Consider the following 24,319-nt stretch of genomic DNA (forward strand, 5'->3'; position numbering starts at 1 on the left):
GGTCTAGGAGCAGGCTTCACAGCAGTGAAGAAACAAAAACCCTTGCACTCATGGATCTTATATTCCAGTGAGAGCATGATTAAATAAGATCAAAATAGAAAACATGTTATGTTAGTGGTAAATACTGAAGAGAAAAGTAACTGGGGAAAAGGGATATGAAGTGTGGGTGTGTGTTGCAATTGCTATTTATTTACTTTACTTGCTTTCTGTCTGCATCTCCCACTAAACTGTACGCTCTACATCGCACATCTGTTTTATTCACCAGTGTAAACCCGATGCTCAGCAGTGCCTGACACTCAGTGGGCATTTGATAAATACGTGCTGCGCAAGGAGCAAGGTACACCTCCGCCGCTCTGGCCCTGCTTCCAGGAGGCGAAACGCGACATTCCGAGGAAAGGAACTCACTTTGGGCGCTGGGAGGAGGCGTGCAGTGCAGCGCGGTCGGCGTGGTGCAAGGGCCACACTCAGGCTCCGCGTGAGAAGAGCTGGAGAGGCAAGGAAATTTACGGCGTACCCACCGCGCGCCGGGTGCTGAGCGGATGCGCTAGTTTAGGCATTTCTATCGCTATTTTTACAGCAAGTGACTTTAAGTCTCAGAAGGAAGTGCCCTGCCCAAGCTCCAATTGCTCGTAAGCGATCAAGGCTGTCCCGAGTTCAGGCCTGAAGTCCTTAATCTCTTCTCCGAGTCGCCCTCCCCATCACAACCACTCACCTACCCTCCTGCGCTTCCCCGGGGAGGCGGGCAGGGTTCCACCTGTGGGAAATTGCTGACGGCCTGCAGGGTGGGGCAAGACAAGGATGTCCTGACGATGATTGGTTAAAGTGGCTGCCACTCATAAAACGAGTCTCGGCGTTCGGCTGCTTTCGTTCCCAGCAGGCCTTGAGCGCGGGAAGATGGCGGCGTCCAGGTGGAGGTCTTGAAGAGACCGGATCGGTATGGCGTTGGCGTCGAGGTCAGCAAGGCTGGCGCTTGCTCGCCCCGGGCGGCTCGGTCTTGGGAGCTGGGGGGCCCCAAGACGCGGGGCATACGAGTGGGGCGTGCGCTCCACGCGGAAGCCCGAGCCTCCTCCCCCGGACAGAGTGTACGAGATTCCTGGACTGGAGCCCATCACCTACGCGGGGAAGATGCACTTTATGCCCGGTCTGGCGCGGCCAATCTTCCCGCCCTGGGACCCTGGCTGGACGCCCTCGAAGTTCCGCCGCTTGCCCCCGCTTCACGAGCACCCGCTGTACAAAGACCAGGCCTGCTACCTTTTCCACCAGCGTTGCCGCCTCCTTGAGGGTGAGGCCCCAGGACGGGCGGGAGGGGACCTTGGTCCTCTACCAGCACTGACCCCGACCTTCTGTGGCCTTGGGCAAGACGCTGAAACTCTGTGGGTCTCGGTTTCTCCGTCTGCGAAATGGCCCGATATTGATTCTCATCTTATGCGAATTGTTAGGATTAAGTGAGATGTAAATAGCAGTATGTGTGAGGGAGTATTAGAGTTTTAGTGGCCAAGTGAAAAGATCTGGTTTCTAGGCCTAGCCCTGCCCCTCACCCTCTGTGTGATTTTGGGCAAGTGACTGAAGCTTCCTGAGCCTCCATTTCCTGTGAAATGAGTGGTTTTGACTAGGTGGTTCACATTGACCCAGCTCTTGCACCCTGGAGATGTAACTATGTTTGAGAACTAGTTGGAGGGGGATTATAGTGCAAAGAGACAACAGAAACAGTACTTAATCTGCAGGCCTATCGCCTCATTTCAGGCTAGTCAATCAAGTTAATTGGTAATTAGGATTGGTAATTGTGACAGAGGGGAAGTGATTTGCCAGTGATCTGCTCACAGGTGCACTGTGGGTTACTAGTGAAGCCAGGGCTACACCTCTGGTTGCCCAGGTCGATGTCCTTTGTCAACGGTCAGAGCTGAGATGTTTTCAGGGAAAGGATCTGGACCTAAAATCCATCTAGTCCACTTCTGCTCCCTTTCACTCTCACTAAGAACAGGTCAAAATGACTTTAGCCAAAACCATCTGTATGTCTGGGGCAGTACCAGAAATTATGTTCCAGAGTCCCTGGAAGGGGTTGTTTATTGAGAGTCCTCTTACCCATTTTTTCCTCCTCATTCTTCCTTAGTCCCTAAATCAGAGTGGGGTTAGGACAGGTCCTGAAAACACAAAATGGTCCAGGTAAGTGGGAGCAGAATTTTCCAGTAAGTAATTAGGAAAGAAAGAGACCTGGCAGGATTTGGGGACTAAGCCAGATAATAAATCCCAGGTTTGAAAAAAACTTATGTCAACTGGCCAGCCTCTTAAGCTGCTCAAACCCATTCCTGAAAGCTGTTTTTTTGGCCTTTAAACACTTCCAGTATCCTCACAGGGTGCTGTGAAGGACCTCACAAGACTTGGCACCCTTGAGTGACCCTGGTAACATTACCATGTGGATGAAATGCATTAGCTGTGTCTTAGAAGTTAAGGTTAACTTGTTTGACTAGGCTGAAAACAAACCCTATGCTTTCACCATATGCAGAGAGGTTCTGTAAAGTCTGTAATAAAACTGCAAGATACAGGGCTAGATAAGCAGATTGGGGTAATGGAGAGATCATGGGCTTTAACATAGACAGACTCAGGTTCTCCTCCCAGCCCCATTGCTTACGAGGTTTGGGACTTGAAACAAATTCCTTAGTCTCTTGAGTTTCATCCTCCATTCCATAAAATCCCATCCAACTTGTAGTTAAAGCTCCTGAGTAGATGGTAATGTTCAGTAAATGACAGCTCTTACATATTATTCATATACTAGTGAACCATAAATTCTTAGTATTTTATGCATTTTCAAGTTTAAGGAACAGTGGCAGTGTTGGGACTAAAAGTCAGGTTACCCGACCCCCAGTCCAGGGTTCTTTCTGCTGCACCACAAAATCCAGAAGTTAACATTTCTAAATATTTGTGTTTCTGATGTCGTATGAGCCTTAAAGTGAAAGGTCTCATTACCTTTCATTTATCACCACAGAAGAAATTGTCTGAGGGTGTTTCCCTCAAAGTGTGCTAAATTTGCTTTAATCCCAGACATAGTTTTTCAAATGAAGATATATTTCTGAGTCGAGTGATGTTTTTTCAACTGGGATGAGTAGCCTGCACCACAGCCCATCCCGCTGAGAGTAAGGGCATTAAATTAGTTTAGTTTTTAGAGACTAAGCACTCTGAATCCAATCTTTTAGTTTATTTATACTCCTTCTTTTCCTGAAGAGTATTTTGGGCATCTTACAGAAATTTTGTAGCACAGCCAGATTAAATTAAAAATAGGTGAGGGGATCAGCACAAAGGAAAAATGAAACAATGAATACAAAAAATCCATTCTGTGAGGCTGTACTTGTCCAGGGGAGCCCCAAAGTTGACTCTCAGCTTGCTAGCAGTCAACAAATGGTACAGAGATGGGGTCTGCTGACTAGGCCAGTTGCCTGTTTCTATAAATAGCTTTATTATAGCGAAACCATGCACACCTGTTTACTTATTACCTATGGCTGCTTTCGTGCTACAGTGGCAGAGCTGAGTAGTTATGACAGAGACTGTGCGGCCCAGAAGCTGAAAATATTTACTGTCTGGCCCTTTAAGAAAAAGTTTGACCCCTCGTATAGAGAAACATTGTGAGTTATGCAATTCACCATGTCCAAAAGACAAAACAGTACTCTACCCAGGAAAAGCCCAACCTTCCTGTACAGAGACCAGGGAGACGTTCAGAAGGTCTCAGGGAGGACCCTGCATAATAAATTGAGCAGGATCCTCAGTATGATTCTTTTGACGAATACAGCAGTACATTTCATAGGGCTTCATACAAAAATCTGCTTATAAAATAGCTTGTTACAGAATCTCAGAGTCAGATGCAAAAGATTATCTAGTGCTCCCAAACTCAGGGCTCCTCAAGTTATTCATGATCCAGAAGTTATTTCCATAATTTCCAAAAGCTCTTTCCCTTGATAGAACAGTACGCACTTAATCCTGGGCCCATATCTGTTAAATGACGTATATTTGGCAGACATGAGCTTTTCCAGTCAGGGACTAGGGTGTGGGTTAATAGAAAGGATCTAGGTTTTGAGAGGTTGGCATCTATTGATCTAGTCCTGTAATCTGGGGTCTGAATTCTGCAGGTAACAAACAAATCCTTGCCTGCAAGATTCAGCCTCATGATCTCAGCCATCTTAGTGGCTGTTTGAATTCCTCCTGGGGCAAGTACTCACTGCCTCAATCAACTGTTAACTGTCTTTAGATAGTCATTCCTGAAGCTGAGTTGAAATCTGGCTCTCATAGCTTCTCTTTATTTTAGTTCTGACCCCTCAGATGTCGGAACAAATCCCATCTCTCTCTCAAGGCTGCTTTTTCCCCAAAATGCTACCCGGCAGGGGTAAGCATCTCTTCCTGAATGATTTTTTTTTTTTGGTTTTGGTTTTTTGTGACTGATGACTCTAAAGGTGTAAAGCAGGCTCTCTGGCTTACCAAGACCAAGCTAATAGAAGGCCTTCCTGAGAAAGTGCTTAGCCTTGCTGACGATCCAAGGAACCACATAGAGAACCAAGATGAATGTGTTCTGAATGTGATCTTTCACGCTCGTCTCTGGCACTCTACTGAAGACATCCCCAAGAGAGAGACCTACTGGTAAGTCTCCCCCAAGTCAATAAGGTTTCCAACTGATGGATCTTGGAGTCAGCCTGTTGCTTTACATCTCCAAATGTCTCTTCTTTTCTCCAAGCCCAGTCATTGTGGACAGTCTGATACAGCTGTGTAAATCCCAGATTCTCAAGCATCCTTCTCTGGCCAGACGGATCTGTGCCCAAAACAACACGTTATCCACCACTTGGAATCGAGGTTGGTCCTCCTGTATAGCAGAAAGCCTTTGTCTGTTCATTGTCTTTCTGCTCTTAGCCCCATCACCAGCTTATATTCCCTTCCCTGCTGCCATACCTATTCTCACTCCCATCCTTCATGGTCCAGTTTTGTGGCTCAGACATTGAAATGACATCCTCAGTGTCATTTCATTAGCCATAACCCAGCCTTTTTCTTTTTTCTTTTTTTTTTTTGCGGTACACGGGCCTCTCACTGTTGTGGCCTCTCCCGTTGCGGAGCACAGGCTCCGGATGCACAGGCTCAGCGGCCATGGCTCACGGGTCCAGCTGCTCCGCGGCATGTGGCATCTTCCCGGACCGGGGCACAAACCCATGTCCCCTGCATCGGCAGGTGGACTCTCAACCACTGCGCCACCACGGAAGCCCCAACTGTTTTCTTTTTTAATCATTTCTTTTCAAGACTTAATTCAAACCGTATCTGTTGAGTGCCTCTCAGTGCCTAAATGTTGAAGATAAGGAAGTAATAAAACATACAATCTGCACTCCAAAGCTCGTATTCTACTGCAAGAGCCTTCTTACTCCATTCATGCTTTTCTCATTTTCCAAATCCATTTTCCACATAGCTGCTAGAATGATCTTTCTAAAGTGCAGGTTGTCTTATGTCCCTTCCCTGTTTCAAATCCTTTATTGTCTCGCAATAGCTTGACCATTTATCGTGGTATCCAAGGCTTTCTGTGATTTGGCCACCACCTGGTCTTTCTAGTCTTATCTCCTGCTCTCCTGCCCCCACATCCATTCCCAGTTTACACTTAGCCACTTGCAGCTTTTTGGCATCAAGCTTTGCCTTTGCATGTGCTGTACGTTCTGTCTGGAATGCTCTTTTCTTCTTTCCTCATTTGACTAAATTCTACGTGTCTGCATGACTCAGCTCAAGCCCCCTTCCCATGTGAATCCACAGGTTAGCTCTGTGCTCCTTGTGTCCATATCCCTACTTTTATCATGACACACATTATACTATATTGTGATTATCTAACATCTTTTCTGTCTGCCCCACTAAACTGAACTTCTGATGGTAGAGACTGTGTCATATTCATTTTTGTCCCCAGTGTCTACAGTTCATGCCACACAAAAGGTGCTGACTGAAGGGACGGGTGAATTAATACCAAATCTCAGATGTTTTAGGGATGTTCTGAGATCACAAGTGCTGTCTTTGGTGGAATCCTGGAGCAGGGAAACCAGCTGTGGAGTAATTTGGGGTTTTCAGGACATCTGCTTGGTCAGGTTTCTCCAACTTGCCCTTTGAGTATGGACTTCCTGGCAAGGAGTCAGCTTTGTAGAGGTAATGGCACCACTAAGGAAGTTAGTGAACCTCATTAATAGAGGAGTACTTGTTGGCCCATTATCAAGTATTACCTCTAATTAAACTGCCCCATTTGGAGCTGTTGCTGGAGGAGGGATGTGGAGGGAATTGAATTGGAAACCACAGTAGAGTGGTCTGTGGGGAGAATCTAAAACCCAAGGTTAGGAGAGGTCCAGGCACATTTATCTTCCTTTCACATTATGTGTGAGGAAACAGGAAATACTTGAGAAAACTGTTCTTGAGGTGTGGGTATGATGTTTGCATACCAAGTAAGGGAGGACACATGCTAATTAAATGACAGTGCTGTTGGCCAAACCAATTTTTTTTCCCCCACATCTTTATTGGAGTATAAATGCTTTACAATGTTGTGTTAGTTTCTGCTGTACAACAAAGTGAATTAGCTATATGTATACATACATCCCCATATCCCCTCCCTCTTGAGCCTCCCTCCCACCCTCCCTATCCCATCCCTCTAGGTCGTCACAAAGCATCAAGTTGATCTCCTTGTGCTATGCAGCAGCTTCCCACTAGCCATCCATTTTACATTTGGTAGTGTATACTCTCTCACTTCATCCCAGCTTCCCCTTCCCCCCGACCCGTGCCCTCAAGTCCGTTCTTTTATGTCTGTGTCTTTATTCCTGCCCTGCCACTAGGTTCATCGGTACTGCTTTTTTAAATTCCATGTATATGCGTTAGCATGCTGTATTTGTTTTTCTCTTTCTGACTGACTTCACTGTATGACAGATTCTAGGTCCATCCACCTCACTACAAATAACTCAATTTCATTCCTTTTTATGGCTGAGTAATATTCCATTGTATATATGTGCCACATCTTCTTTATCCATTCACCTGTTGATGCACATTTAGGTTGCTTCCATGTCCTGGCTATTGTAAATAGTGCTGCAGTGAACATTGTGGTACCTGTATCTTTTTTTTTTTTTTTTTTTTTTTTTTTGTGGTATGTGGGCCTCTCACCGCTGTGGCCTCTCCCATTGCGGAGCACAGGCTCCAGACGCGCAGGCTCAACGGCCATGGCTCACGGGCCCAGCTGCTCCGCAGCATGTGGAATCCTCCCGGACCGGGGCATGAACCCCTGTGCCCTGCCTCGGCAGGTGGACCCTCAACCACTGCGCCACCAGGGAAGCCCACCTGTATCTTTTTTAATTATGGTTTTCTCGGGGTATATGCCCAGTAGTGGGATTGCTGGGTCATGTGATAGTCCTATTTTTAGTTTTCTAAGGAACCTCCATACTGTTCTCCATAGTGGCTGTATCAATTTACATTCCCACCAACAGTGTGTGAGGGTTTCCTTTTCTCCACACCCTCTCCAGCATTTATTGTTTCTAGATTTTTTAATGATGGCTGTTCTGACCAGTGTGAGGTGATACCTCATTGTGGTTTTGATTTGCATTTCTCTAGTGATTAGTGATGTTAAGCATCTTTTCTTGTATTTGTTGGCCATCTGTATGTCTTCTTTGGAGAAATGTCTATTTAGGTCTTCCACCCATTTTTGGATTAGGTTGTTTGTTTTTGTGATATTGAGTTGCATGAGCTGCTTGTATATTTTGGAGATAATCATTTGTCAGTTGCTTCATTTGCAAATATTTTCTCCCATTCTGAGGGCTGTCTTTTTGTCTTGTGTATGGCTTCCTTTGCTGTGCAAAAGCTTTTAAGTTTCATTAGTTTATTTTTCTTTTATTTCCTTTGCTCTAGGAGGTGGGTCAAAAAGGATTTTGCTGTGATTTATGTCATGGAGTGTTCTGCCTATGTTTTCCTCTAAGAGATTTATAGTGTTTGGCCTTACATGTAGGTTTTTAATCCATTTTGAGTTTATTTTTGTTTATGGCATTAGGGTGTGTTCTAATTTCATTCTTTTACATGTACCCATCCATTTTTCCGAGCACCACTCATTGAAGGGCTGTCTTTTCCCTGCTGTATATTCTTGCCTCCTTTGTCAAAGATAAGGTGACCATATGTGCGTGGGTTTATCTCTGGGCTTTCTATCCTGTTCCATTGATCTGTATTTCTGTTTTTGTGCCAGTACCATACTGTCTTGATTACTGTAGCTTTGTAGAATAGTCTGAAGTCAAGGAGCCTGATTCCTCCAGTTCTGTTTTTCTTTCTTAAGATTGCTTTGGCTATTTGGGGTCTTTTGTATTTCCATACAGATTGTAAAATTTCTTGTTCTAGTTCTCTGAAAAATGCCATTGGTAATTTGATAGGGATTGCATTGAACCTGTAGATTGCTTTGGGTAGTACAGTCATTTTCACAATATTGATTCTTCCAATCCAGGATCATGGTTTATCTTTCCATCTGTTTATGTTATCTTTGATTTCTTTCATCAGTGTTTTACAGTTTTCTGAGTACAGGTCTTTTGCTTCCTTAGGTAGGTTTTATTCCTAGGTATTTTATTCTTTTTCTTGCGATGGTAAATGGGATTGTTTCCTTAATTTTCTGATCTTTCATTGTTAGTGTATAGGAATGCAAGAGATTCCTGTGCATTAATTTTGTATCCTGCAACCTTACCAAATTCATTGATTAGTTCTAGTAGTTTTCTGGTGGCATCTTTAGGATTTTCTATGTATAGCATCATGTCATCAGCAAACAGTGACAGTTTTACTTCTTCTTTTCCAGTTTGTATTCCTCTTATTTCTTTTCCTTCTCTGGTTGCTTTGGCTAGGACTTCCAATACTGTGTTGAATAATAGTGGCGAGAGTGGACATCCTTGTCTTGTTCCTGATTTTAGAGGAAATGCTTTCAGTTTTTTACCACTGAGAATGATGTTTGCTGTGGGTTTGCTGTATATGGCTCTTATTATGTTGAGGTAGGTTCCCTCTGTGCCCACTTTCTGGAGAGTTTTTATCATAAATGCATGTTGAATTTTGTCAAAAGCTTTTTCTGCATCTACTGAAATGATCATATGGTTTTTATTCTTTAATTTTTTAATGCGGTGTATCACATTGATTTGCGTATACTGAAGAATCCTTGCGTCCCTGGGATAAATCCCACTTGATCATGGTGTATGATCCTTTTAATGTGTTGTTGGATTCTGTTTGCTAGTATTTTGTTGAGGATTTTTGAGTCTATCTTCATCAGTGATATTGGTCTGTAATTTTCTTTTTTTGTGATATCTTTGTCTGGTTTTGGTATCAGGGTGATGGTGGCCTCATAGAAAGAGTTTGGGAGTGTTCCTCTCTGCAATTTTTTGGAAGAGTTTGAGAAGGATAGATGTTAACTCTTCTCTAAATGTTTGGTAGAATTCACCTGTGAAGCCATCTGGTCGTAGACTTTTGTTTGTTGGAAGATTTTTAATTACAGTTTCAATTTCATTACCTGTGATTGGTCTGTTTATATTTTCTAATTCTTCCTGGTTCAATCTTGGAAGGTTGTACTTTTCCAAGAATTTGTCCATTTCTTCCAGGTTGTCCATTTTATTGGCATATAGTTGCTTGTAGCAGTCTCTTATGATCTTTTGTATTTCTGCAGTGTCAGTTGTAATCTCTCCTTTTTCATTTCTAATTTCATTGATTTGAGTCCTCTCCCTTTTTTTCTTGATGAGTCTGGCTAAAGGTTTATCAATTTTGTTTATCTTCTCAAAGAACCAACTTTTAGTTTTATTGATCTTTGCTATGGCTGAACCAGTTTTTAGACAGATAGGATCATCAGCCTTGGTCAGTTACCATCACATTGAGATTTGTAGTATTTGGTTTGTATTTCTCAAAACCCAAGCACCATGAGGAAGGTTTGACCCCACGGAGAATCCTTAGGAGGCCATTCCCCAGGAGTCTTTCCAGATGGCATTTGGCCTCCTGTGGGGACCTCTATGAAGGGCATCTGGACACATTCACAGCAAGCAGGCTTGCTGCTCAGTCAGATGTCAATTCATTTCCTCATACACCTGTGTCTCCCTGTGGCAAATATGCTAATCTGACTTAAGTGAGGCTTTCTGACTGGCTCTATTTTTTTTTTTTTTTTTTTACTCTGAGCTGTTGAGGGCAATCTGGCCCTTTTCCTGGATTTGGTAGCCTTTCTCCTTAGCCTGTAGTTTCAGTACTTCTCTCTCTCCATCCCTCCTTCCTACCATATCATACTCCAGTTATCTGGACTTATTTCCCTAAGCTCTGCCATGGAGCAGCATGCTTTGTGTTGTGGAACATGTTACTCCTCCTTCACTAGAACAGTTTCCTCCCTTTTCTTTGCCTGGCAAACTCTTGACACAGCAGTTTTCAAACAAGGGCGGTTTTACCCTCTAGGGGGGATTTGGTATTGTCTGGAGACATTTTTGTTTGTCATAACTTGAACCAGAGCCGGGGCTGGTAGTGGAAGTTCTATTGGCATCTAGTGAGTAGAGGCCAGGGATGCTGCCAGATATATACAGTGCATAGGACAGCCTCCCTCACCAAAGAATTACCTTGTCCAAAATGTGAAGAGCGCCAATGTTGAGAAGCTCTGCTCTTATCCATCTTTCAGAAGCAAGTTTAGAGGCATTGGTTCCTTCAGGAAGCTTCTCAGGCATCCCAGAAGAGGTCAGTTTTCCCCACCTCTGCTATCTCTGAGTGTGCTTCATACTTTTGTTGTACTCCCTAGCCAGCTCCGTGAAAGCAGAGAGTTACTGTCACTCATTTCTGCGTCCCCAGCTTAACGCAGGTGCCTGGGAAGGTCTGAACCCACAGCCTCTGAGCCCACAGAGATCCCCAGGCCTCAAGGCTCATTGGAAAGAGAACACAGGAAGAAGAGTGCATTGGTCAGTCCCTCTCTCAAGAAACCCGGGATTAACACCTTAACAAATGTTTTTTTTATTTTTTATTTTAGGATAAAAACTATTCTTAACTAATCCTTTTTTTTAATTTTTAATTTTATATTGCAGTATAGTTGACTTACAATGTTTTGTTAGTTTCAGGTGTGTATCAAAGTGATTTAGTTATACATATACATATATCTATTCAGATTCTTTTCTTATATACGTTATTGCAGTAGGTCCTTGTTGATTATCTGTTTTTCTTTTTTTTTTTTTTATGGAAAGAATTGGGGGAGGCTTCCTAGAGGAGGTGAGGTTTTATTTATTTATTTATTTATTTATTTATCTATTTATCTATCTATCTATCTATGGCTGTGTTGGGTCTTCGTTTCTGTGCGAGGGCTTTCTCTAGTTGCGGCGAGCGGGGGCCACTCTTCATCGCGGTGCGCGGGCCTCTCACTGTCGTGGCCTCTGTTGAGGCTCCAGACGCATAGGCTCAGTAGTTGTGGCACACGGGCTTAGTTGCTCCGTGGCATGTGGGATCTTCCTGGACCAGGGCTCGAACCCGTGTCCCCTGCATTGGCAGGCAGATTCTCAACCCCTGCACCACCAGGGAAGCCCCTGATTATCTGTTTTATATATAGTAGTATATATATGTTCATTCCAACCACCTAATTTATCCCTACCCCCCACCTTTCCCCTTTGGTAACCATTAGTTTGTTTCTAAGTCTGTGAGTCTGTTTCTGTTTTGTAAATAAGTTCATTTGTGTCATTTTTTTAGATTCCACATAAAAGTGATATCATATGATACTTGTCTTTCTCTGACTTACTTCACTTAGTATGATAATCTCTAGGCCCATCCATCTTGCACAAATGGTATTATTTCATTCTTTTTTATGGCTGAGTGATATTCCATTGTATATATGTACCATTATTCCACTGTATATATGTATCTTTTTTATCCATTCCTCTGTTGATGGAAATTTAGGTTGCTTCCACGTCTTGGCTATTGTAAATAGTGCTGCAGTGAACACTGGGGTGCGTGTATCTTTTGGAAGTATGATTTTCTCTGGATATATGCCCAGGAGTGGGATTGCTGGATCATACGGTAGTAGCTCTATCTTTAGTTTTTTAAGGAACCTCCATACTGTTCTCCATAGTGGCTGTACCAAGTTACATTCCCATAAACAGTGTAGGAGGGTTCCCTTTTCTCCACACCCTCTCCAGCATTTATTGTTTGTAGACTGTTTTTTTAATTTACTTATTGTATTATTTATTTTTGGCTGCATTGGGCCCTTGCTGCTGTGCGCGGGCTCCCTCTAGTTGTGGTGAGCGGGGGCTACTCTTCATTGTGGTGCACGGACCTCTCATTGCAGTGGCCTCTCCTGTTGCCAAGCACAGCCTCCAGGAGTGCGGGCCTGAGCAGTTGTGGCACACGGGCTCAGTAGCTGTGGCTCGCGGGCTGCAGAGCGCAGGCTCAGCTGCTGTGGCGCATGGGTTCAGTTGCTCCGTGGCATGTGGGATCCTCCCAGACCAGGGTTCAAACCCGTGTCCCCTGCATTGGTGGGCAGACTCTCAATCACTGTGCCACCAGGGAAGTTCCTGTTTGTAGACTTTGATGATGGCCATTCTGACTGGTGTGAGGTGCTACCTCTTAATAGTTTTGATTTGCATTTCTCTAATAATTAGTGATGTTGAGTATCTTTTCATGTGCTTTTTGTTCATCTGTATGTCTTCTTTGGAGAAACGTCTATTTAGATCTTCTCATTTTTTGATTGGGTTGTTTTTTTTGATATTGAGCTGCATGAGCTGTTTGTATATTTTGGAGATTAATCCCTTGCCAGTCGCATCGTTTGCAAATACTTTTTCCCATTCTGTGTGTTGTCTTTTTGTTTTGTTTATGGTTTCCTTTACTGTGCAAAAGCTTTTAAGTTCGATTAGTTTCCAATTTGTTTTGTTTTTATTTTCATTACTCTAGGAGGTGGATCAAAAAAGATATTGCTTCAATTTATGTCAGAGTGTTCTTCCTATGTTTTCCTCTAAGAGTTTTATAGTGTCCATTCTTACATGTAGGCTTGTGCAGGCTTCCTCGTGGGAGGGACTGGTGCTCGCCCACTGGTGGGTGTCTCTGGGTCTTGTCCCTCTGGCGGGCAGGGCTGTGTCAAGGGGTGTGTTTAGAGGGGGCTGTGGGCTGAGGAAGACTTTAAGCAGCCTGTGTGCTGATGGGCGGGGCTGTGTTCCCGCCCTGTTGGTTGTTTGACTGGAGGCATCCCAGCCCTGGAGCCTGTGGGCTGTTGGGTGGGGTCAGGCCTTGGCATCAAAATGGTGGCCTCCAGGACAGCTCACGCCAATGAGTACTCTCCAGTACCTCTGCCACCAGTGTCCTTGACCCCGCTGTGAGCCACAGCTGCCCCCCGGCCCCCCACTTCCCCAGGAGACCCTCTAAGATCAGCAGGTGGGTCTGGCCCAGGCTCCTATGAGGTCAATGCTTTTTCCCCTGGGTCCTGGTGCACACGAGACCCTGTGTCCGCCTTCCAAGAGTGGCATTTCTTTTTCTCCCAGTCCTGTCGAGTTCCTGCACGCAAGCCCTACTGGCCTTCAAAGCCAAATGCTCTGGGGATTCCTCCTCCTGATGCCAGACCCCCAGACTGAGGAGCCTTTTGTGGGGCTCAGAACTCTCACTCCTGTGGGAGAACCTCTGTGATGTAATTATTTTCCAGTCTGTGAGTCGCCCACTCAGTGGATGTGGGATTTAATTGTATTTCGAATGCACCCCTCCAACCATCTTGTTGTGGCTTCTTCTTTGTCTTTAGAAGTAGAATATCTTTTTTGGTAGGTTCCAGTCCTTTTTTGTCGATGGTTGTTCAGCAGTTAGTTGTTTTTTTTGTTGTTGTATTTTTTTTTTTGCAGTACGTGGGCCTCTCACTGTTGCGGGCTCTCCCATTGCGGAGCACAGGCTCCGGATGCGCAGGCTCAGCGGCCAAGGTTCATGGGCCCAGCCCCTCCACGGCATGTGGGATCCTCCCGGACCGGGGCACGAACCCGTGTTCCCTGCATTGGCAGGCGGACTGTCAACCACTGCACCACCAGGGAAGCCCAACAGTTAGTTGTTTTGGTGTTTTTGTGAGAGGAGGTGAGCTCAGGTCCTTCTCCACCATCTTGTTCTCATGTCCCCTTCTATTCTTTAGAATGAAGATCACTAGATTAGGAATGATGTGACCTTCATTTCAACTCCAGTCCTGTTACATGCTTGTTCTGTGACTTCAGCCAGGCCACTCAGTCCTTTGGATCTGATGTTTCCTTTTCTACTCCAAGGCCCAGCAGAAGCAGAGGCAGAGGATGGCACCCGGACATCAAGTGAAGGAGGCTCACCTGCTTACATGATAAGCACAAGGATGAATTTCCAAAGTTCTGTTTTCTGTGATGAGGCAGATTAGATAGTAAAGCTGTAAAAGACTTGAGGAGCATGGCAGGATGAAAACTTTAGACTTTGCCTCGCTAAGGCTTTAGACCAGGTTAGACTAATCGTTTTTCTCCCCCTTTAGAGTCTACTCTTATTCAGGTCCATGGTTCCAGTGGAGCCCGACTGAATGCCAAGGATCCTCTGCCCCCCATAGCCTCCCGAGAGGAAGTAGAAGCTACTAAGAACCATGTTCTTGAGACCTTCTATCCCATATCTCCCACTTTGGGTCTTCAGGAATGCAATGTTTATGATGTGAAGGACGACACAGGTAAGTATCAAAGCCTTTGACTTTTAGGCAATGTGCAGATGAGGGACAAGCTTTCTGCAAAGAGAAAGGAAACACTGAGTGCTTAGTATCTGCTAGGCACCTCATGTGCATTTTCTCCTAAGAGCCATGTAGCAGCCCTGTGAGATAGGTACCAGTAAACCCCATTTTATAGGCAAGAAAACTGAGACTCAGGGAGGTTTGGATTGGCTCAAAGGCTGACTTTACTTTTGACCCCTGAGAAGTAATTCTGTTACATCAGTTATAATGGGTAGCTTGAGGGGCTTTTGACCAGGCATCAGATGTTTCCTTTATTCATAGTTCCCTTGAAAGGCACCCCCTCTCTGTGTACCCTGTAAACTCTGCCAACCTCCTGCTAGGATGGAGGAAGCCCCACAGTCCTTGAATGGGGCTCTTCATCCCACCTCCATCAAATAAAGCACCACCACCTCCCCAGTGAGCCAAGACAGAAACTAGGGAGTCAGGCTGCGCAGGCCTGCAGTTCCTGCCATCCACTCAGTCATTAAGGCAGCACCTTTCTCCTTAACCTCTCTCCCTTTCCACAGCTACACCTCGGTCAGTCCCTACTGTCTCTCATCCAGCCTATTACCACAACCTCTCGACCGGTTAGTCTGACCCAGGCTGTTTTTCTCTCTGGTCCCTCTAGTTCACCGTTCCAGAGTAGTCTTTTGTTTGTTTGTTTGTTTTATAAATTTATTTATTTATTTTTGGCTGCATTGAGTCTTCGTTGCTGCATGCGGGCTTTCTCTAGTTGTGGAGAGTGGGGGCTACTCTTCGTTGCGGTGGCTTCTCTTGTTGCAGAGCACGGGCACTAGGGCGTGTGGGCTTCAGTAGTTGTGGCACACAGGCTCAGTAGTTGTGGCTTGCAGACTCTAGAGCGCAGGCTCAGTAGTTGTGGCTCACGGGCTTAGTTGCTCCGTGGCATGTGGGATCTTCCCGGACCAGGGATCGAACCCATGTCTCCCCTGCATTGGCAGGTGGATTCTCAACCACTGTGCCACCAGGGAAGCCCCAGAGTAGTCTTTACAGAACACAGATTTAATCCCATTGCTCTCCGTGCCCACCTCCCCATTGCCTGTTGGATAAAGTTTGAACTCCTTAGCTTATCACATGAAGGCCTTCACATCTGCCCTCTAACCCTCTCTCCAGCCTCACAATTCATCTTAGGACTCACTCTTCCCAGAAATGCTCTGCAACCTCGCAGTCTGGTCAGGGGCCTTTCGTCTGTCCTCACACAGCCCCCTGGCTTCCCTCATGTCTTGACATGTCCCTTTGTGTGGATGTGATCAGTTTTCCTGTCTGTCTCCCCTCTAGACTTGGTGAGCCCCTCAAAGGCAGCGGCAGGCACCACGTGGGCTCTGTTCGTGGTTCCTGTGTTAGAGCTTGGCAGAGAGTGAGTGCTGGGTACTCACACGTGCGGAGGAGCTGAGGCAGACAGGAAAGTCATGTCTCTTTTTCTTAAGTCGTGCTCTTCTCTGGGATTTTCAGAGCCCACACTTTCCCAGCCTCTTTCTGACTCTGTTTCACCCACTTTCGCTAATCCAGGTCACTCACTCTAGAAGCCCCCAGCCTCCGAGGGTTTGCTCATGGCCATGTAGGGGAAGCAGTGGTGACCTGGCAGGGTTGTGGCTGAGATGAACAAGTGCTGAACTTTGATGCTCAGCATAGTGTTGTGAGGTATGAGGCAAGTCATTTGTTACTAATAATCAAGTATTGAATTTTGCAAGTGATGTGCTTCTTAAAAAAATAATTACCATAGATTTCAGGTTATCCTTCTAATATCACTATCATCTGTGTGCTTGAATGAGTGAGAAAGGGGTGGAGTTAGAGCTAGCCTGCAAGAATCACCTGGAACAGGTTGGCAAACATTTTCTGTAAAGAACCAAATGGTATTTTAGGTTTTGCAAGCCACGTATGGTCTCCGTCACAGCTACATAATAGACATATGTAAATGAGTGGGTGTGGGTGTGCTCCAGTAAAAATTTTATTTTCAAAAATGGGCCAGATTAGGCTGGCAGTTTGACGTTTGCCAGCCCCTAAGCTATAGTGATAATATCTACCTCTACTGAGTCTCTGTCGTGCCTGGCACTAAGCTGAGGTCGGGTGGCTCCCCTGAGGCTTTGGGGCAGGCTGATTAATCTCTTCTACCCCTCCACATGATGACATGTCTTGCAGGATTCCGGGAGGGTTATCCTTACCCCTATCCCCATACCCTGTATTTGCTGGAGTCAGCCAATTTACGACCACACCGCTTTCAACCAGATCAGCTGCGGGCCAAGATGATCCTGTTTGCCTTTGGCAATGCCCTGGCTCAGGCTCGGCTCCTCTATGGGGTACGTATGTGGAGAAGACCACCAAGCTGCCTTACATTGTGTTGGTTTCCTGCCTTACACTACTCAAAGGAAAGGGGGCATGGAGGGATTTATTTTTTTGCTTGACTGAGGAGTTTTAGGGAGAGGCACTTCCACTCACCCTACAGAGATGAGCTGCCATCTGCTGGGGGCCTACGATGTGCTTGTCTTTAACGTAAGATGCCTCATTTTTTTTTTTATCACAGTAACCCACAAGGTTTCATCGCGATCGCCATTTTTCAGATTATGCCTCTGAATCCCAGGGAGGCTTGTCCAGCATTACAGAGCAGTAAGTGGTGGAGAAAGGATTGGGACTAGGTGAACCCAACTCCTAAGGCTTCAGTTGTCTGTGCTCCAGCACACTGCCTCTGTTATGTACTGTTGGAGCCCAGAGCACAAGGCTCCATCGGGTAGGCAGGAGGAAGTGAAGCAGGAGATGGCCCAGACCTGCCTGCCCACTCAGGACAGGTTCTGAGGACCCAAGATACCACTTGGATGGTAGCCCTTTGATTCTAAGAGGAGGTCTCAGGGACCTAGATGTTACAGAATGCAGGCTGAGTGGTTGTCACACAGTGCTGTCCCACGATTGGAGGAAAGCCTGGCGGGGGAGCGAAGGCCTCCAGGAAGGGGATGGCAACATGGGAGTCCCCAAGCAGGCCTGGGACACCAGATCCCTGGGTTTCTGTATGTGTTGTGGGGCGGGAGGGGAGGGATGATTTTGAGGGCTGCTGTCGGGCTCCCAGGTCTTGATTAGAGCCTAAGTCCCTCCTGGAGGAGTGATGAACTTCAGAATGTTCTGTTTCCCATCTTACTTGGTCTCAGGTAAGTACAGTGTGATTAGCCTAATGAGATAGAGAGTAGTATGGACCTTGCCTGTATTGAGCATCTGCTACATGCCAAACATTTAATTAGGGCTCTTTATAGCAGTGGTTCTCAAAATATGGTCATGGATTAGCAGCGTGAACATCATCTGGGGACTTGTTGGAAATGCATCTTCTCAGACCCACCCCAGACATCCTGCATCAGAAGCTCTGGGGGTGGGGCCTGGCAGTCTGTTTTAACAAGCCCTCCAGGTGATGCTGGTACAAGCTCAAGTTTGAAAAACACTCCACTAAAATTTGAGAACCATTGCATTATTTAATCCTTGTAGCAACCCCCCGTGGCAGATACTATTAGCTTCATTTTACAGATGAAGAAACTGAGGCTCAGGGAGGCTCAATAACTTCCCCAAGGTCACACAGCTAAGAGATTAGCAGCTGTCACATCTTTATATGACCTTCTTGTGTCTTCCCAGTCCTTGGGAGGTTATCTTAATTCCCATTCTCTGACATACTTTCTGAAGGCTCTGGAAGGTTTGGTAACTTGCCCAAGATCCCACAGCTAATGAGTAGGGAAGCAAGCATTGGAGCCCTGATCTCTCCAGCTTCAAAGGACATGCTGCCTCCTGACTCTGGGCAAGGATAGGGAGGCAGAGATAGTCACATGCCAGGTCCCAGGCCTGCAGGCTCATTGTAGCTTCTGTGCCAGCAGAGCATGGGTAGCAATGCTGTCACTAATTGCCACCCAGTTGGGTAGGAGAGGAGGCCTCCCCCAACCCCTCCAGGTACAAATTATTCCTGGGGATGTGAAGTTGAGCAATTATGGGAAGAGCCTCTGTGTAAAAGGTAAAATTGCTGAGAAATTTATGTACTACCTGCAGTTTTATTGATCTGTAGAGGGAGATAAGAGTCAATACAGAATTCTCAGCTAACACTTAGAGGTACTTTTCTTTTTTATTTCTCATGCAGCTAAAAACAGGTATTTCTAAGGCCAGTGGTCCCAGTGTGGCCTACACTGAGGTCTGACATTAGCTATTCCTAATGTCAGATTCAGCCCTGGAGCGGTGAATGTAGGCAGCATCTTTGAATCAAGGATGCTTTGCTTCATGGGGCCTGCCTATTGAATCTTTGTCCAGTGGATAGCAGTCACCAAACTGGACTCCTGCAGGCTCAGTCGGGTGAACATGATTTGTCATCCAGACTGGTATACTTTTGAGAATGGCAGAGGAGCTACTATCAGATACAGTGGGACACTAGGTGTAGACCAGAACAATAAGATTCCAAGTGATTTAATAGCCTGGGGTCTGATCCTGCGTAACCTTGAGCAAATTATACCACCTCTCTGAACCTCAGTTTTCTCATCTGTTAAGTGGGTATATACCACTGGATTTATGAGATTAGAGGTGACTTTATGTAGAACTGGTGTGATGCCTGGCACATGAGAGGCCTTCAGTAAATGGTTGCTAGTAGTATTACTGTTACCAAGTGGCACTAATTGAAAGAGGTAATCAGCAAATGTGTTGACTGGTGGAATCCTGGGGCCGACACAGCTGGAGTGGACACTCAGGAATCTGACGTATACTCAGAGTTGCACTGAGAGGCTGAAGCTCAGGTGAGATGCCTGCCGGTGGGCTTAGGGCATTCCAGATGCCCAGCCCTGAGGAGTAAAGTAAGGCAGATGGAAAGTGTGACTGGTCTAGCACTAGCCATTGTAGGTTCTGATGCCACACATCGTTGTGACTTCAGATGAGTCACTGCCTCACCCAGTCTGTTTCCTCAACTGTCAGATGGAGTGAGAGCTGAATGAGATTATATATATTATATGAATTGACCCTCCAGGTTAACATTTGATAGACGTCACTGTTGTCACCGTCAGGTTACAGCCATGAGTTTGAGGGGTTCGCCGTCATTAACCTCCCAGCTCATCCTTCTGTACTGTGCAGCTTGCCTGGCAATCACCTCTCAGTGGCAGGAATTAGTACTTTAATGTGCTCAAGTTGAAGAGCAGGTACCCCGGGGCCACGAGGCATCTGAGGCCAGGCAGAGCCAGGCTGGGTGTGGGCGAGAAGGCCTGGCCCTGAACAGTGCCCTCAACTCCGCATTCTCTTTTCAGTGTCTTGCGGGGGGAACCACTAAAGAGGGGTGGGGGGTTATTTCAAAGGCCAGAACTAGAAATTGCCTGGTTTGTGCTGCTCCTTTTACCCCACCATTTCTGATTTGATTTACTTGTCCTCTTTTCCTCTCAGAACGACACTAAGGTTTTGGAGCAGCCAGTAGTCGTGCAAAGTGTGGGCACTGATGGACGTGTCTTCCAGTTCCTGGTGCTACAGCTGAACACCACAGATCTGGCCTCTGATGAGGGTGTCAAGAATCTAGTCTGGGTAGACTCGGATCAGCTCCTCTATGAGCATTTTTGGTGTCTCCCAGTGGTCAGAAGGAAGACAGTTGTGGTAAGTCCAGCCGCCTCTGGCCTGGTGATGGGCCCAGGGCCAGGACTCACCCTCCCCAGAGTGAGCCTGGCGTGGGGTTGACGGGATGCTTGTGAGTGGGGCCCCGGCTTTAGGGTCTTCACGCTCGGGACCTCTGCCTGGAGGGATACTTCAGCCCTGCCCATTACCTAAAACAATGCCTTCCACCCTGGACCCCAGCCCGCTCTTCACATCACCTCCCACGCTCCCCAGCGCCCACCATGCCCAGCTCCTTGTAGCTCTCCAGTACGCGCTGCTGCCTGAGTAGCTCAGGATCCCAGTAGGTGCTGTTCCCTTTACAGAGGAGGCTGCTTCCTTCTTGCTCCCTCCTCCCTCTCCCCCACCCAACCTCCCCCATTTCTCTGTCATCTGCTTGTCCTCTATTTGTCATTCCAGGTTTAGCATAAAGACCCACCATCCCAATCCCAGCCTTGCTTAAGTACCTTGGGTGGATTCCCATAGCCCCTGGGTCCCCCCATCACAGCGCAGTCATGCTGCCGTCCTATAGTTATCTGTTTATGTGTTCTTCTCCTCTGTCCAACCGAGCACTGAGCTCCTCAAAGGCTGAGTCCGTGAATGATGCATTCATTTCATTCCTCCATGGCAGTGTTGCTCCCTGCTGCACCTTCAGTGCTCAGCTGACAGAGACCAGGCCTGTGTTCTGTGTAGTGGGCAGTGGCAGTATCTAAATAGAATCATAATGTAATATCAGGCAGTGATAAGCACTCTGAAGAGACAAAACAGGATTGGGGGATGAGAGAGAACAGAGTGGGGTGCTGCTGGATCTGTGGCTGACGAGCCATGTCCCACACAGGGCCTGAGTAGATTTGTTTAAATGTAGTTGTTGAGCCTTTGAACATTATCTGTATGTTAGTGGAGTGATGAGTTCTCCAGTGTCTGTCAATATTGTTTACCCTTGAAATGCCTACTGGTCTGGTCCCTTCTCTTTGGCCCCAGACACCATTCATTGTCCCTCACCTGTGCGGCCACACCAGCCTCCTCCGCGTCCCTCTGCTCTTAGCTGTGCTGTCCCTCTCCCCTTCACGTCTTCAGGTCCTCTTCTTTCAGCCTCTTCCTTCCAAAATAGTGACTTAGTGCCAGGCCTGTGCTGGTGTGGTCACGTGACCCCTCCTTACCTGTCTCTTCCCGCACCCACCCCACCTCCACCAGCACGGACCCTGGGCTCCAGCCTCGCCCTGGCTCTTCCCACCTTCATTCGTGCCTCTGGACCAGTGCATGTACTGGCCTCTCTGAAGTCTCCTTTCCTTTTTCTTTCTGGCCCATTCTGTTGTACTTGCCCTTTAAGACCCATTCATACATGCTCTCTTCCATGCATGGAAGTCAACGAGTTAGTTATTTTCTCCCCTGTTTTCTTAGCATCCTTTTCCTACTTCTGTTATGAGGCCCATCGCCTTGTATTATCACTATTGCAAACCTGGCTGGAAGCTCCTTGAGGGTGGGAGCCAGATTCAAGTCATTATTGGGTTTCCAGCACTGGGCACAGCTCTGATACAGAGAAGGTGCCTGATGCATGTGTGTGGAAGGAGTGAGGGATTATTGTCCCTGGGAATTAAAAGGGGCAACAGAACATTTGTTTGTGGTGGTTGAGGTGAGCAGGATTAGGGATCTGGGCCATGTCAACAGACGATTTGGCTGAAAGGTTCTGGGATGCTTCATATCCTCCTCGCTAGCCCAGCGCCCCCAGCATCTCTTGGCACCAGCTCCCCAGCGCTCCTCCTTGGTCGTGAGAGAAAGACACAGTTATTATCCAGGCACTTAGGATTTGCATGAAACCGACCTTTGTTTTAATTGCTGCCATTAAACCTAGTAGCAGGATCCTAATGGGCTGTGTTCTTTCCAGGAACCTGTTGGGCCGACTGGTTTCCAGCCAGAGACATTCAGGAAGTTTTTAGCTCTGTATTTGCACGGCGCTGTGTGAGCCAAGGACCGTTCTGAGGCCTGGAGCTCCCTGTGTCCCTCTCCCCCTGAGGATCCTGGGGCCTGGGTGGTGCCTGGGGCTGCTCGGAGCCCAGGGCTCCTTTGGCTGGTGGTCTCGCTGACAATAAAGAGCCCTTCCGGTGCACTGGAGCCTGTGCTTGTTGTGGGGGTGCCGTCAGGAGGGGCACCCACAGTTGCGTGCGGGCCCTTGCCATGAGCCTGCCTCCGCACAAGTGCTGGCCCTGGAACCTGACCTACCCCAGCTTTGTCCGTGACCCACCTTGTGACTTTAAATAAGAATCTTCATCTCTGAGTTTCAGTTTCTTCATCTGAAACATGAGGCTAATATGACCTACACTGTTTGCTTCATATTAGGTGTTCTGTGATGGTCGCTAGGTTCTATGGCATTACTTAAATTGTGGACACATTCCACAATGACTGCAGAAGATCTGAATAGAATATTCATTGTAAATTTCTCACTAGTACCTTGGTTAATGGACTGAGAACATCCCTGGTTCAGCTGGCCTCTGTTCAGATAGCATCAAGTCCTGCTCTGGGCCAGGCAGCTTATACACAGCATCTTGTTCAGTCCTCACAAAACCCTTGCAAGGTAAATGTTTCCATATTCAAGAAAAGTGTTGAATTCCTACTGTGTGCCGGGCAGCATTCTGGGCCCTGTAGATGAGGAGGTGCAGATAGTGTAAGGAATTGCTGAAGGTCACGCAGCTGGTGTTGTAGGTCGACTCCCCTAGGAAACCCTGAGATGGAGATTTGCAGGGGAAAGCTTGGGGAGAGCCTTGAGGATCAGCACCTGTGGGGAGTGATGATAGCAGCACCGGATGGAGGAGGGACTGAGCTCAGTGAGTTTGCACCTGAGGCCTTGGCTGGTTCCCGGCTCCGTGGGCCCCCGGAACAGAGTTGTCCTCACGGAGCCGAGGTGCTGAGCCTTTCTACAAACACCAGTGACTTGTCACCAGTCACTGGATAACACTGCTCCCAGTACGGGAGAGACCTCGGGTGGGGTGGCTTTGTTGGGCTGAGTGTGATTCCCGAGGGACTTTACTGAGCGCAGGCAGCCAGGACACTTCCTGCTGTGGGAGGATCACTCTGAAGAGGGGCCCGGGAGCCCATGTCACCTCCATCCGTAACAGTGCTGTTTCCAGCCCCGTGTCCCTGACTCCCAGGTTGTGCTCCTTCCACTTTACAAGGTACCTTTTAGGCTGGGCGGGGCAGGGTTTACCGGGAAAAGGACAGATTGGGCTGGTGGTGGTGTGTTTGAAGGGGTTACTGGGGAAGGCGGCGGGTGTGCAAAAGCAGGGAGGCGAAAAAGATCCTGGAGCACTGGGGAGTGGTTGGAAATGGGGAGCGCAGGGAGGGCGGGGGAGAGGCTGGAGGGGCCAGCTCTCAAGGGCCTTGAATGCTGGCACTTCAGGCTTCCCCAGATAAAAGTTGTGCCCCCACCCACGGCAACCCTGGTCCTTTTCCCTAAGGGTAACCACAACTTAGAGTTTCTCATGTAGCGCCATTAAAATGTATATGTATAATAAGGATGCATATATGTACATTGCTTAGTGTCATCCTATTTATAGACCATTCTGCACCTTCCTTTTTTCACCTAATACCTTGGGATCGCAGGATCTTGCCCCATCAGCATATATGAGCTATATTGTTTTTTTGAGCAGCTGCATTAATACCTGTCGATGGACATTCGAGTTATTTCTAGTTGTTAGCTATTACAAATAATGCTGCAGTGAGCATCCTTGTTCACGTATCTTAGAGTACTTCTGCCAGCGCAGCCATTGGATAAATTCCTAAGCAGAATTGCTGAGTCGAAGGGATTTTTTTAAAGAACACTCTATGGGCGTGTGGAGGGTGAGTTGGCAGGGCGACTGTACCGAGTAGAGCTGGAGGCCATTGCGGTCATTCTTGGGTGAGTGATGGTGGTGGCTTGAAGCCAGGCTGAGGGGGCGGAAGCCCCCTTGCTACTGGTGGGAGAGTGGGGAGTGAGAGGGCGAAGCCAGCCTGGGTCTTGAGCGTGTGGGTCGGAGGCTGCAAGTAAGTGGGCCGTCAGCAGGTGACCTTGCA

General features: G+C 47.0%; 1 protein-coding gene across 1 annotated transcript; it reads left to right on the forward strand.

Annotated features, from left to right (window-relative positions):
* Nucleotides 1-921: 921 nt before the first annotated feature.
* MRPL37 (mitochondrial ribosomal protein L37) lies at nucleotides 922-22,379 on the forward strand. Its single transcript, XM_079728462.1, has 7 exons — nucleotides 922-1,282; nucleotides 4,440-4,623; nucleotides 4,718-4,833; nucleotides 14,456-14,641; nucleotides 16,835-16,992; nucleotides 20,075-20,278; nucleotides 22,158-22,379. The coding sequence occupies exons 1-7, from the start codon at nucleotides 937-939 to the stop codon at nucleotides 22,233-22,235; spliced, it is 1,272 nt and encodes a 423-aa protein (XP_079584588.1). The 5' UTR covers nucleotides 922-936; the 3' UTR covers nucleotides 22,236-22,379.
* The last annotated feature ends 1,940 nt before the right edge of the window (nucleotides 22,380-24,319 follow it).

The sequence above is a fragment of the Hyperoodon ampullatus genome (assembly GCF_949752795.1).
Source record: "Hyperoodon ampullatus genome assembly, chromosome: 2".
NCBI classification, from domain to species: Eukaryota; Metazoa; Chordata; class Mammalia; order Artiodactyla; family Ziphiidae; genus Hyperoodon; species Hyperoodon ampullatus.